This window comes from Saccostrea cucullata, unplaced genomic scaffold (genome assembly GCF_032062105.1).
Source record: "Saccostrea cucullata isolate Sc308-1 unplaced genomic scaffold, CSIRO_AGI_Scuc_v1 ctg120, whole genome shotgun sequence".
Lineage (NCBI taxonomy): Eukaryota > Metazoa > Mollusca > Bivalvia > Ostreida > Ostreidae > Saccostrea > Saccostrea cuccullata.
In genome coordinates this window covers 380,017-394,112 of record NW_026937312.1, presented here as the reverse complement: position 1 = coordinate 394,112, position 14,096 = coordinate 380,017, and the positions used below count along the sequence as shown (strand labels likewise).

Genomic DNA, 14,096 nt, shown 5'->3' with positions numbered 1-14,096 from the left:
CTCTCGGCAAATATTCCAAGTAAAAGAAGAATTTAAGAATTCCTTTTGTCTTGGGGTCTTGCGCTTGACCACTACACCATACGGCTAGCATACATGTGATGTTGGGACAGTAAATCCTTTTTCTGGTGTTATCCTTTATAGATCTAATTGGACGTCCAATATTTATCGGAAAGATATGTTTTGTGCCATAAAAGTATATTTTCAAGGTAGAGTGGATCCTTGCTACATGTTTTTGTTTAAAGGACACATAACCACAAACGAAAATTTGACGCATGGATAGATAGATATATTTTTTGAAAGATTTATTTGAATGGAAATGGCATAAATAATCCCTTAGAATATTAAGAAATTATAAGTTCTAATTGGGGCTTAAATTATGCGTTTTTGTTTTCTATGGATTAATCATGTACAATTTGCACGCTTTTGTAGCTTTGTGACAAAATCTTACAACCCCTTAATCAGACTGCCTATCTAATATATCTTTGAGAAATATTGAACATGTGTGGCAACGCACTTTGAAAAAATTACGCACTTTGAAAATAAATTTCAAAGTGCGTTAAAATTGGAACAAAATCAACGCACTTTGAATTTTTTTTTCAAAGTGCGTTAAATGTGGGACCAACTCAACGCACTTTGAAAAAAAATTTCAAAGTGCGTGAAGAGTTTACATCAATATATTTTACAATGGAGACACTTAACACACTTTGAAAAAAAATATGTAAAAAGCAAATTTCTGAATTCAGATTTAAGTAGTGGAAAGCTTTGATTTTTATTTATCTATCGAAAAACTTATGCATTGATTTACTACCGTCGGGAAGAGCAGAAGACGGGTAAAAGATCTCTGAGCCCAGCACTTTATCTTTCCATTATACAAGCGTCGGTAGCAAATAAAACAGGGAGGGGAGTAATAAACCCCAAAAAGTGTAAGCTGCATTTTCAATGCCTATACGATGTATATTTTTCCAAAATAAATGGGGGCATAGCCCCTCCCCTTGCCCGACCTTCACCCGGTTTCGATGCCTATGCTATTCCATTAACATGTTTATATATACAGTGTATTTACATACCTAGTATTGAAAAATTCAATGAATGAGTTATCTTTAAATAGATGAAACCTAGAAATTTTTAAGTACATTAAAACGTATGATAGAGAAAGAATTTTCATTTTTCTGAAAAATCAAATTGCTCCGTTTTCTTAAGAAAATAAATGCGATGCTTTTAGTTGTTTAAATCTACAGCCCCTTACATATATACTTTTTAATAAAAAGAAACGAATCAAAATAATGATATTAAATAATAATCTTTCCATTTTGCGAAAAGACCCATTTCCTATTATAACATTAATCAAAACTTAAATATTGAAAACGTCAATATCTCATGTGCGTCCTGGAGTAACATTATAATAAAATAAGATAGTCAACCAGGGTCAATTATTTATCATACCGATTATTTGTAAGAATATTTATCAGCTTTATATCTTTTCAAAGTGAGTTAATATGGTCGATATCAACGCACTTTGAAAAAAAAATTAATTTTTTCAAAGTGCGTTAGCTTGGTCCCAAATTTAACGCACTTTGAAATTTTTTTTCAAAGTGCGTAATTTTTCAAAGTGCGTTGTAACACACGTGTGATATTGTAGCAAACTGTGACGTTTAGATAAATTATACATTGATATCAGTAGGTGGAAATACTATTTCTTATACTAAAATTAACGATTCGTTGGTATATTTTTAGGTTTATTCAACGATCTTCTTTAGAAGGTCTAAACACCATGGGAACGGTCAACCGACCATTGTCTTCCATAAAATTTTAATATTCAGAATAGTAAATGCAATATCAAAAAAAAAAAAAGAATATTATATATATATGCCTGTGCTTCTTAGGAAAAGCAGGGATCTTAAAATAATTCCCGTATCAGTATGTTTTAAAGACATTTAATTAACATGGCACACGTATATTGGGAGTAACAACTTGGATATAATGATTATGTTAATTTAACATTTTCTTTTCGTGAACATGGTACAGATAACTTTTTTAGATCCATATGACCCGGGTGTACTGTACATATATAAGTCATTGCTACGTGACAGCCCTCTTTCCATTTCTCTGTTTATCATGTAATATATGTGATTACTCATCATAATTGATATCTATCGTCCTTTATGTTGAAATGGACATCTGCTAGTTCGCACGAGTGCTCGATGAAAAATTCCTGACATTCCATCGGAATTCGGTGAGCAGCTTTCGAGTTTATCTTAAGGTCATTGATAGTGAGGGACCTTCAGTACGTATATCTATGTGTAGATAGCCACCTTTAACACTGAAATATATCAATATCATTTCCTCATGTTCCTTTGATGTTCAAATTTCTAGAGTAAATTCCCCTTATTTTAAATTAATACCCCCCTTTCTCCTAATTTATCATTTAAAAAAAAATTAAAAGGAATATTGAAGGCATCCCGATTTTAGGGGTCGCTTTGTCGTTTTCAGGAAATTGCTACATAGACGGGTGGAAGTTGAATTTGGTTTTTTTTTTCTTAAAGTCATAAATCTGGGCCACGCTCCTCAGTTACCCTTTCCTCATAAATATTGAAGAGGTTTATGTACAATACCACAGAGAGTCAAATGTAAATCTATCAACAGTGACGACCTCGCGACAAAGTCTAACAGGGGGTCGGTTTAACCACCAGATTATCGCCATCTCGGCGTGTCAAATCGACTTCAGGAGCACTACGTTCGATTTATTATCCGTCCCTCCTTCAGCACTGTCTTTTTCTGTGCGGGAGACTGGATAATGCCCTCTACTGCCAGAGATCAGAACGTTCTTGCTCACTAAAGCTCCACTACCCGGATTTCAACATGGACCAGCAGGTGCCCGGATCTTCTTATTTGCTCGACTGCGTCAGTCAGTGGATTTTGTGTAATCCGAGATTTAGGGACCTGTCAAATGTTTTATTGAATGGAGAGTTTACAATTCAATATCAAAGAAATTGTTATTAAGTTTTTAAATGGATTGTCATTAATGGTTTAATTACTGTTTTAATTTATTTTCTGCAGATGCAGGTCCGCATTGGACAAACATTTAAAGAGGCTGGGTGGTTGTGGCCATTTTTAGACTATGTTGATCTCCTTTAAATAGTAGAAGAGCTCCATATCAAGATATAATAAAATGATCAAATTTTATACTAATACTTATGAAACTTTTCTTTGTCAAATGATAATTGACAGCTTAAGATATCATATCTAAAAAATAAGTAATATCTAGAGGTTAATAAAAAATAATTTGTTGACCTCCTAGCCTCCTTAAAAGTTCTAAATGGATTATACATAATGTACTATTGCATGTTGTGTGAACAAATTATATTCTCATACCTTACTAAAGATCGAGCAGCTTTTGTAGCATATGTCTATCATTTATTCTTTAATTTCTACAACGACTTAATTGACTCCATGTTTTATCATCACCATAGTACCTCTATTTAAAACCATCGAATGCACCACAGGAATAAAAAAAGAAAATTTCTGTTAACCCCTTCTTCAATTCATTTAATCCAGTGCCGTTTTCTGAATTTGATATAACTTTTCGCAGTTTTTCTTGGTGTTTCAGCTTCATGGATCTTTGCCCAGCTGAGGGTCAGTGAAGTTCTATATATAGAACGATACATGTACATATAGGCTAGCATTGTATAATATGGTTCTGCTGACGTCTTCATGCTGGCGTCTAGAAGCAATCCGCAGAAATAGAACTCGGTAAGAGATACAGTACCAACGTGCGAACGCTGCACGTGCATACACTGGGTGTATTTATAGGAATCTATAGGTCATGTTTTGTTTTTTCTTGTTATGTTTTGTGTGGGGTGCTTTTGGCAAATCTGTATCCATGTGAATACTTGTAAGAAATTAAGGTACATGTTTATCAATGCTGTGAAAAAGAATATGGAATTGGGTCAAATGCTGACTGGCCTTTTTTTTATCATTATTTATAAATTGGAATAAATTCTTATTGAAAATATAAAAAGACATCTAGCATTTACAGACACCAATTTTTGTTAAAAATAGCACGTCTATCAAGACTAATGTCTTCCTGATTCAATACTCTCTTCGATTTATCATTCTATATTCTTAATTTCATACACTCTCTATAAGATTTCTCTTCAGTGGTTTCATACGTCTTAGATTTCTTTACATGTATCGTGTGGATTTCATAGTCTCTTGAATTTCATACTCTCTTGGATTTCATACGCTCTTGGATTTTTCTATCTCTAGGATTTCATTCTTTCTTGAGTTTCTCTTTCAATTGGATTTTATATACATGTTAACCTGAATTTCTCTTATTTTGAATTTCTAACACTCACTTGATAAATATCTATATATGAGTAAAACTTTTCGAGTGTGACGTTTATCAGCCTTCAAACAAACTTACACTAACTTGAAATTCTCTATCTTATAGATTTTTAAAACTATATCTTATATCTCTCTATTTTATTAATACTCACTTTGATCTCTTTATATTTTGTGAAATCTTGTACATTTCATACTCTCTAAACTTTCTCTGTCTAGTGAATTTCATATTTTCTATCGTCTGTATTTTACACTCTATTGTATCTCTCTATCTATTGTTTTTCGGATTCTTTTGTATTTCTCTTTCATTTGGATTTCAATCCTTCTTGTTTTTTCTCTCTATATTTTGGATTGCACACTCACTTGCATTTCTCTTTTGGAAGTTAGAAATACGACTATCTTATGGATTTCACTTTCTCGTGAACTTCCCTATCTGTTGGATTTCACAATCTCTTGTATTTTTCTATGTATTTGATTTTATATTCTTTTAAATTTCATACCCTCTTTAATTTCATACTCTCTTGGATTTCTCTATATCTCCTGGGTCTCACACTCTTGGATTTTATACTCTCTTGGATTTCATATTTTCTTGGATTTCATACTCTGTTGGATTTAATACTCTCTTGAATTTCATACTCTTGGATTTCATGTTCTCTTGGATTTCATATTCTCTTGGATTTCATACTCTCTTGAATTTCATACTCATGGATTTCTTGTTCTCTTGGATTTCATATTCTCTTGAATTTTTCTATGTCTTGAGTCTCATACTCTCTTGAATTTCGTGTTCTCTTGAATTTCATGCTTGCTTAAATCAAATTTCATATTCTCTTGGATTTCATACTGTTTTGGATTTCATACTGTCTTGGATTTCACACTCTTTTGGATTTCATACTTTCTTGAATTTCATGCTCTCTAGATTTCATGCTTTCTTGGATTTCATACTCTCTTGCATGGATTTCATGCTCTCTTGGATTTCATGCTCTCTTGGATTTCATGCTCTCTTGATTTCATGCTCTCTTGGATTTCATGCTCTCTTGATTTCATGCTCTCTTGGATTTCATACTCTCTTGGATTTCATGCTCTCTTGGATTTCATACTCTCTTGGATTTCATACTCTCTTGGATTTCATACTCTCTTGGATTCTTTATCTCCTGAGTCTCATACTGTCTTGAATTTCACATTCTCTCGGATTTTACACTCTCTTGAATTTGTCTATCAACTTGTTCTCACACTCTCTTGGATTTCTCTTGGATTTCATACTCCCTTAGATGAAACATATGGAAATAAAGAACAGTATTTATGATCAGAAGTCCTATTATGATATGGATTTCATACTCTCTTTCATTTTTATATCCCCTGAGTCTCGTACTCTCTTTGATTTCATACTCTCTTGAATTCCATACTCTCTGAGATGTCATACTCTCTTCGATTTCATACTCTCTTGAATTACTCTATTGCGTCTAGATTTCATAATCTATTGTAGTTCTCTATCTTTTGGATAATACTTTAGTTTAAATGTTTCTGCTTTCAATTCTATGCTCTTTAGGTTTTATTTTCTGCGTGGAATTCATACTCTCTTTTATACTTGTAGGAAAATGTAGCTGCAGAACTGTAGCGTTATGGTTTTACACTCGTACATGGTTGTTCAATTATGGTCAAGGATGGCACTACCATTCTAGCTGCGGCTAAGGAAAATGTTGCATAGGTTTTTAGAGACTGTGCTCATCCAAATGATAAGACTCAAACCAAAATGTATAGTTTTCTCTACACTCTATCGACATCATTTAACGAGGATATACATGGTAGTGATCTTAACAAATAAGATTCTTGCGTCCGTCACAGCAAAGCCTGTGCAAAATTGTTAAACGGTGATACAAAGTGTCGTTCTTTCCAGTGTTCTGAACCGACAGAAAGAACTATGAAGAAAAAAACAGCAGGAACGAATATATGAATTTCCATGACGTGCAAGCAGTTTTTGGTAAATCATTCCACGTAAAAATGTGATAAACCCCATTCAGATATAAAACATGTTTTATTCATTTCAACTTGAACAGAAACTTTCCATATTAGAAAAATTGTAATAGAAAGAGACCAAATTCTTGTACAGGCATTAAATTCTCATCTTCAAAACCGGTTATATATGAACCCCTCTACATTTTCCCCAGTCTGACGTAAATCGTTCCCTTTCATTCTATTCAAACGTCTCAGCAGTAATGTTCCTCTCCCATGGTACTGCCCATAACTTTAGTTCCATTTAAACCTATACCAGTGCCAAAACTTTGTCCTTATTGTGTTCAAATGGTAACGATCTTATATAAATTTAGGTCAGCAAACTAAGCACTGCCAATAATATATCTTATAGATATCAGCGGAAAATCTACTGTAAGGCTAACAAAAAGATTGGTATATTCTCTCCACACGAAGTCTTCAAGTTAATAGGCTGGCAATCGGATTTACATTGTGTCTATGATGGCCTGTTCCGGCAGTCAGCAATGCTATCACCTGATATTACTGTATATTCTGGCTAAAGAAATCACAAACTTGGAACAGGGTAAAATTGGTTTCATTGATTTTATTTTGCAACATTTTTATCACAATGTACGAAATGAGTCATAAATAAATAAAAACACAACTGCTATGGAATTCTCCGGCAATAGAGAACAAGACATTTTTTACAGTCATAATACTGAGTTAACCAATCAGGGGAGGCTATCAATGATTACTAGAAAAAAACAAGCCCTCGCAGCCATCATGAATAATTTCTACAAGTTCTTGTACTCTACATAAGAATGTGTAATGTCTTTTGAGATCTTACTTTCACATTTTCTACAGATTTTTCAACAAAACACAGATGGTGAAAAAGTTTGTTAAAACACCGGATTTCTGCACGCAATGGGAAACAGTGTTGTCCCATTATTTTGTGGCCCAAGCGTGAAAAATGTCTACACATCTCTTAAAATTGCACATTGCCAATTAGTTTATTATCTCTATTCAACATAAACTGTCTAAAAAAATCAACAAAAAATATTTAATTATGTCTCAGATCTAACAATAACACAACACATAATAACATATCCCCTCCCACAAATTATTGCTATCTCTCCCCACCCACTATTTTTTTAATTCAAAAAGTTTTAAAAATAAGTTTATTGATTGTTTATCTGCCTTAGAAATCTAAATGCGAGAAAAACTTGATTCCTCTAGACATTATGTAAATACTATCTAATCAACATTAATGCTTCTGGTAACATCAAGGAACAAACTACTGTTGGTGAAGACTCAACATTTTACACACTGAACATGGAGGACACAAAATAAACAGTATAATTTTCTTGTTTAACAAAAATATCTTGCTTGAGCACTTCATATTTGGGATTTTCACATTTTACGCTACTATCTGGTTAAGTTTTGGAAGATAACATTTCTCTTCAGCACTAAGTTTATGGAATTTTTTATGATATATATTGGAAATACATCTGTGAAAAAAATTGACAAACAATTGTTATAAAAGCTGTTTCAATCTGAGCATTTGTACAGCGTATGATAAAAAGTTACTGGCATAGTTGTTGAAAATCAATTACAAAATCATCATTGTATCATTTGATCAGTATTCAATCATAAAATGAAAGATTTGATCAATGAAAATGGATGAGAGTGGTGAATTTACACTAAAATACTTTTGTTCATTCTCAATGCCCATTTTTTGTGTAGGTACATAGAACTTATGACTAGAACAGACTCTCTAATGAGGTATTATGTTGTCTGTAATCTTCATTCAAGTACTAATAAACATCATTCAAAAAATCTAGTTTTTTTCCAGAAAATGTATGAAATTTGAAACATATTCATTGTAAAATTTGGACTCAATTTGCAATTTATACAAATTAGCAAAGCACTTTTTGCTTCTAAGGATTTTACAGATACAGGAAGAACTGCAGAACATCAGATTTTTATATTAAAGAAAAAAAACAAACTAACTTTCTACCGCCTTCCGACATAAGCGTTTTACCTCAGTGGAATGCAATTCTAGAAAATAACTATAACTAAACTACATTGTAGGAGACTTTGGTTTTAAACGAACATAATATAAAATAACATTACAAACATGAGTGTGGAGAATCGTAAGCCTGCACCGAGGCTAAGCACCACAACATGCTGAATGGATGAAAGACTTGGACGCCGCCCCCCGTATAACGGGGGGCATAGTAAGGGGTACGGCAGATCACAGCAACATCTGCCTGTCGTGTTAACTGTATCAAAGCTCGGAGTAGGGCCTTGGTTTATAATCTCATGTCTCTTCCTTTCCTTTCTCTTGTCCCTCAGTCTACTACACACAGGAAAAAAAATATATCACAGTCTGAATTCACAAAGGGTAAAAATTTGTTCTGCTTTCTTTTTTTTTGCACCGCCCCACTGTTTTCGTGCACCAATGTGGAGGCTTCTATTGAGATCCAAGGAAGGGGGAGTGGGTTTAGACGCCAATTTAATGTCACGTAAGACTCCAATTTATTGTCATGGAAGACTTGTCACTGGGCTCGGACACAGTGCTACGTCATGTACTGCATGACAGCTCTGAGGGCGTACAATAGTTCTCCCTGGAGTCGGGCCTCTAACAGCATTAAATTCACATGAACCTGTTAAAACAAAGAAAACTTAATTAAGTAAACTTTATAATCTGAGGCATATAAACAAGAAATTTTGAGCATCAAACACAAGTTTCTTGCTCAATACACAAATAAAATGACCTTCTCATTACAAGATTTTTTTTTTTCAATTATCAAGTTTTCCTATTGAGAAACCAAATAAATAATTATCTCTCCGATTTAATTTTCGACCTAAATTGGTTGAACTGGGCTGTATTAATCTACTTCTAAAGGACTACACACTGTGCTCTAAGCCATGTACCTTAACTGGGTCAGTCAGCTGTGACAGTAAACACACTGAAATATGGGCTAACCCACTGGGGACTTGTAAACAACCACTAGTATTTAGGACAAACCGATATATATTCCTTCACAGTTTCCCTTATTACTTGCATGATTGAGTAGGTATAGCCTTATTAAAGCTAGCTTTTTTAATCCTCCATGGAGAAACATAATGAGGTATGTCACTATTAGAAGAGATTTGCATTCATAAAGATCCGAGAGTCTGTGAAAGGAGTGTACACAGCTTTACTTATCTGATATATACATGAAATCAGCGTACCTTTTCCGAGTGTTTGAACTCCTTCATCACATTGTCATAATCTTTTTTGGCCAGCCTTTCTGGGTAGCATGTGACAGTTTTGATGTACGCTTTTAAGTTTCTTTCCAGAAGTTGGTTGACTTGTCCGTAATCATAGTCATCATGCATGATTCCATATAAGCAGTGAATGTAGTACCATATGGCACGACGAAAAGCTGATGTATCAACATCAATAACTTCACCCATCCTATAAAACAAAGAATAACTCTTTATTTATCATGATACCTTGCTCATAGTGAAATATTCTTTTAATCAAAAAGTTTAAAATTTTTTTTTTTTTTTTTTACGTAATTATTATACATACATCTAAATTGGAGAAAAACAAAGAGTTTATACAAAACAACTTACGTATAATAGGTTAGATTATAAGCCATGCTAAATTTTTCATCCAACAAATTGCCAATTTCTGAATAAAGTCTATTGGCTATCGAAAATCCGTGGTCATCCCAGGAGTACTCATTAGCCCTAAACGTAGGTGCCTCCTCCATACAGGCTCGTTTAGTAAAGTCAACATAACAAAACTCTTCATCCTGGACATACTTCATGATTTCTGCTTTCGGTGATGGTTTTTTGCCAGGCTTTGCCACTAGAAAGGAGAATAGAGTGTAATATTTTCTGTGTTATTAAAAAAAACCCCCACACATTTCTGAACACTGATCTACATGCAATTTACAATGCTTCATTTTGTAAAAAGCAAATACGGATCTTCCCGAAAATAATTGAAATTTCAAAACCAAAAGATTGAAAATATTGATTTGCACTTTGAATCCTTCTAGTTGTGTAATTTCCATTTATTGTAGCCCTAATCCCAGTCCACCGTGTAATGTATTGATATAATACTTACGTTCTGCACTCTGTGTCTCGACTTTCTCGAATCTCTTTAATCTCTCCTCCTCTGTCGGCTCCTCCTCATTACTCTCCTTCAACTTCTTCATCCTCTCCATCAGAATCTCTATACAAACTTCCGGCTCTGAGCTCTGTCAAACAGAAAAAGATGACATTATTTGACAATCTTCTCATCTCATAGTACACTTAAAATGCATCAGCACTCCAATGAAACAGACCCAAATGTTAAACTCATAATTTTTCAAATTTCGAAAGAAATTTGAAAAGCGGCAATGGTTAATATATAAGTACTTACACAATCAGAAGAGCTGTCACTTGTGTAGTCGGAGTCGTTGGCGTTTTCCGTGGGGGAGTGAGGTCTGTAGGAGAACCCTCCGTGGTGGTCGGGCTCGTTCTTAATTCCGCAGCCAAACACAAACGATGACAGAGCGTGGAAATGTGCCATAATTACCACGGCCTGCACAAGCTCAGCTATTGACCATGCTTCCTTACGTAAGCTCTGCAATTATGATAAAGTAAATTTACATTTTGATGACTATCATACATAAATATTTTATCCTTCTAGTGATGAAATTAAATTCATTCCCAAATGGAAAATTAAAACAAATGAAAAACTCTTTTTTGAGATTTTTACAGTAGCTTTTACCTCTATGTGTGATTTGTTGAAAAGCCATGGTCTGTGTGCGAGGATTTTATTGACTTGGTGCAGTTTCTGTAACTTGGCTGGGATGTGGGCGGGGCCTTTCAGCCAATCTGGATCTCCTCCCTGCAGGATGAATTCTTGCTCGTGTAGATGGATAAGATAAGCACACTGGTGCCTGCTAGCTGCCTGTATAAAATAAAATTCATCCAGTGTTAGACACATGTCATTTAAAAGTGAAATAAAAGAAAACAAATTATCAATTTCTTTGAAGTGAACATTTTTCCAAATACAAGCTCAATAAATTTTTGGGATCATCTGTTGTTTTTTTCACCCAATATGGAATAGAAAACAACACTTCTTATCAAGAAGTTTACAGACTTCCCTTTGAATTCTTATGTGTACCAATGTATATATGATTGGCTTACCATGATAGCTATGTAATGCCTATAATGGAAAGGAAGGGGCCCATCCCCCCTCAGGAGGTATTGCTGCGTCCGGAGGAACATTTCTAAATAATTGGGGTGGTACCCCATTAGCTGGGTCACATGATCCAGTCTATTGTTCTGGAGGAACGCATCCACAAACAGCATCTGGGTCTACAAGTAACGGGACAATTAAATACATGCAGAATCTACAAGTAACGGCACAATTAAATACATGTAGAAATATTCCATAATGTCAGCGAGAGACAACAGTCATAATATTAACTAAGGCATGAGGGTAAATTGAGGCACATGTCTTATGTATGTTAATTAATATGCAAATGAATGTTCTTTTCTAAAAATATTGCTGACAGTTTGTCCCATGTAGACAAAGACTTTTTTACAATTCAAATTGAGGGAAGAATTTAGAGAGAAAGAATGTGTAGATCGATAAACTTTCTCTGTGTAGATGAACTTTCTCCCCCCCCCCCTTTTTTTTTTTAAACTCTTAATTGCTAAACGTGTTGAAACTTGTCATGGGTAATGACATGGCATAGTATTGTTAGAAACAGGTAATTATACAATAGATCACAGGTGAATATTTCCACTGAGATCTACATCAGAGATTATCTTTACTAATCCCTATTCTAATGGTTTTACAAAGATCAAGCTTCTTTATTGTGCAATAGTTGGTAAACATAAATGACAAAGTATTTTTAAAAAATATAATATTTTTTTAAAATATGAATTGAATGTTTTTTTTAAAAAAAAAAACTTCATTTACTAGTAAAACGGTTGTTAGCCATTAAAAAATTGCCTTTATTATAAAAAGTCTAGTAAGTTTAATTTTTTTTTTTTTCATTAAATAGAAATTAAATTTGAAAAAAAAAAATGATGACACCCATGACTTTAAAAAATGACCATAAAAAAAATTTTAAACAGGAAGATTATAAAACTTGGTGATATATCATATAGCCCCTTGTATTCTTTTTCTCTTTCATTTCTTCAGACAGTGTCAATATAGGCAGCCCATTTACAACTTTTGAAGTGTTTCATTATCTAACTCTAACAATATCTACTGGTCACTTTGTGGACAGACTTCAAGGACGTAATGAAAATATTTTATCTTTGTGACATAACACCTGCCTCCCAGCTAACTGTACAAACAAACCCTTCTGCCTCACAACACTACATTATAAAACTATCTTTATTATTTTATAGGAAATTAACTGCTAATCCCTCTTTTGAAAACTTTACATAAAACTGTCTAGTCATTCTATAATTTAAAAGTACAAGGCATTTTAACATCAAAAAGTTTTGAACATGTTAAGTAAACATTGTTACAGTTTTTAAATAATACAAAATTCTGGAGTTACAGAAATACAGCTATTTGTAGATTTGACTTTTAAAAATAGAATTAATTTAATGTTCCTTAAAATGTATCAGTACTTGGTCAAAAATACAATCTTTTTTTCAAAGCATTAAACATGCTACATTACAATAAATTCAACATGCTGATCATGAAAAAAGGAGAAAAATGAGAAAATAGATTTAGCTGAAATCTGCTTTTAAATATTTTTCTAAAAAAAAAAAATTAAAACAAAAAATATAATTTTAAGTTTTTATCTCTATTTGTCTGTTATTCTTTCTTGTTCACATTTATTCTTTAACATCTGAGTCTATTCCGATAGCCAGAATTACTCAGCATAAAATACCAAGGACTGTCGAACACCATATATATACTACAATCACTTATCAGTCATACCTCTGACAAGATAGTCCTCAAACATTCCAATAAAGATAAACTGTCCACACTCGGGCTATCACCTCCCCCCTTCATTTTCTTTCGACTTTTCCTATCAGTTATCCCAACACCTATCCTCATTTCTAGACTGACTTTAATAAAATGCTACCCCAACCCTGGACACAATACTGATATACAGGAAAGCAGGGTTGCATCATTCACACTATAGACGCGAGTGGGATTGCATCAGCATGTTAGCTTCACAATCACAATAAATTTAAGGACCCATGTCCTTAATAGATTTAGTCAAGGAAGGTTTTGGCAAACATTTCATTTAAATAGACGGAATCAATTAAATGACCTGAATGGATTTATGATTGCGTCTTACAGGATTATGTGTCTTGTAATACAATACAAACAAACAAAAACTTCATGCATAACTTTATATAAAAACAATTTACTTGACATACAGAGCAAATGAGGACACTTAATTAAACCAGATTTTGATATCCTCAAATTATTATTTTTATCCTTTAATTTTTTTAAGAAGTAAAGAACTTTTGATTATTTTATTTATGTGCCTCAATAACCCTTCTATTGCCTTAATTTATCTAACAGTTTTAGTCTATAGCTATTAATAAAATCAAATATGAATAAAATATTAAATTTTCAATTTGTTTTTTAATTTTCTAACATTTACATACCACAAGAGAAAATAAAGTAATTACCTGGTCTTCAGATGTAGACACTGGTACAATCTGAAAAATAAAATAATACTGAAAATCTTGCAAATACATCATGTATAATTTTGAATGGAAAAACCCCATAGGGGTAGTCTATTTCAATCTTTTTTTTC

At 33.2% G+C, this 14,096-nt stretch overlaps 1 protein-coding gene across 4 annotated transcripts in view; it reads right to left on the bottom strand.

The window, feature by feature from the left end:
* Nucleotides 1–6,898: 6,898 nt before the first annotated feature.
* Nucleotides 6,899–14,096, bottom strand: part of LOC134247889 (sestrin-1-like) — a 31,362-nt gene continuing 24,164 nt past the window's right edge. For 3 of the 4 annotated variants that reach the window (XM_062730288.1, XM_062730289.1, XM_062730291.1), the window contains 8 exons: nt 13,969–13,998; nt 11,500–11,670; nt 11,078–11,260; nt 10,727–10,930; nt 10,430–10,562; nt 9,934–10,171; nt 9,547–9,772; nt 6,899–8,975 (listed from right to left, as the gene is read on the bottom strand). In XM_062730288.1, coding sequence (XP_062586272.1) covers nt 8,889–8,975; nt 9,547–9,772; nt 9,934–10,171; nt 10,430–10,562; nt 10,727–10,930; nt 11,078–11,260; nt 11,500–11,670; nt 13,969–13,998 — 1,272 coding nt within the window. In that variant the 3' untranslated portion in view covers nt 6,899–8,888. Of the gene's footprint in view, nt 8,976–9,546; nt 9,773–9,933; nt 10,172–10,429; nt 10,563–10,726; nt 10,931–11,077; nt 11,261–11,499; nt 11,671–13,261; nt 13,414–13,968; nt 13,999–14,096 lie in introns of those variants that run through there. The other variant, XM_062730290.1, reaches the window with a different exon arrangement.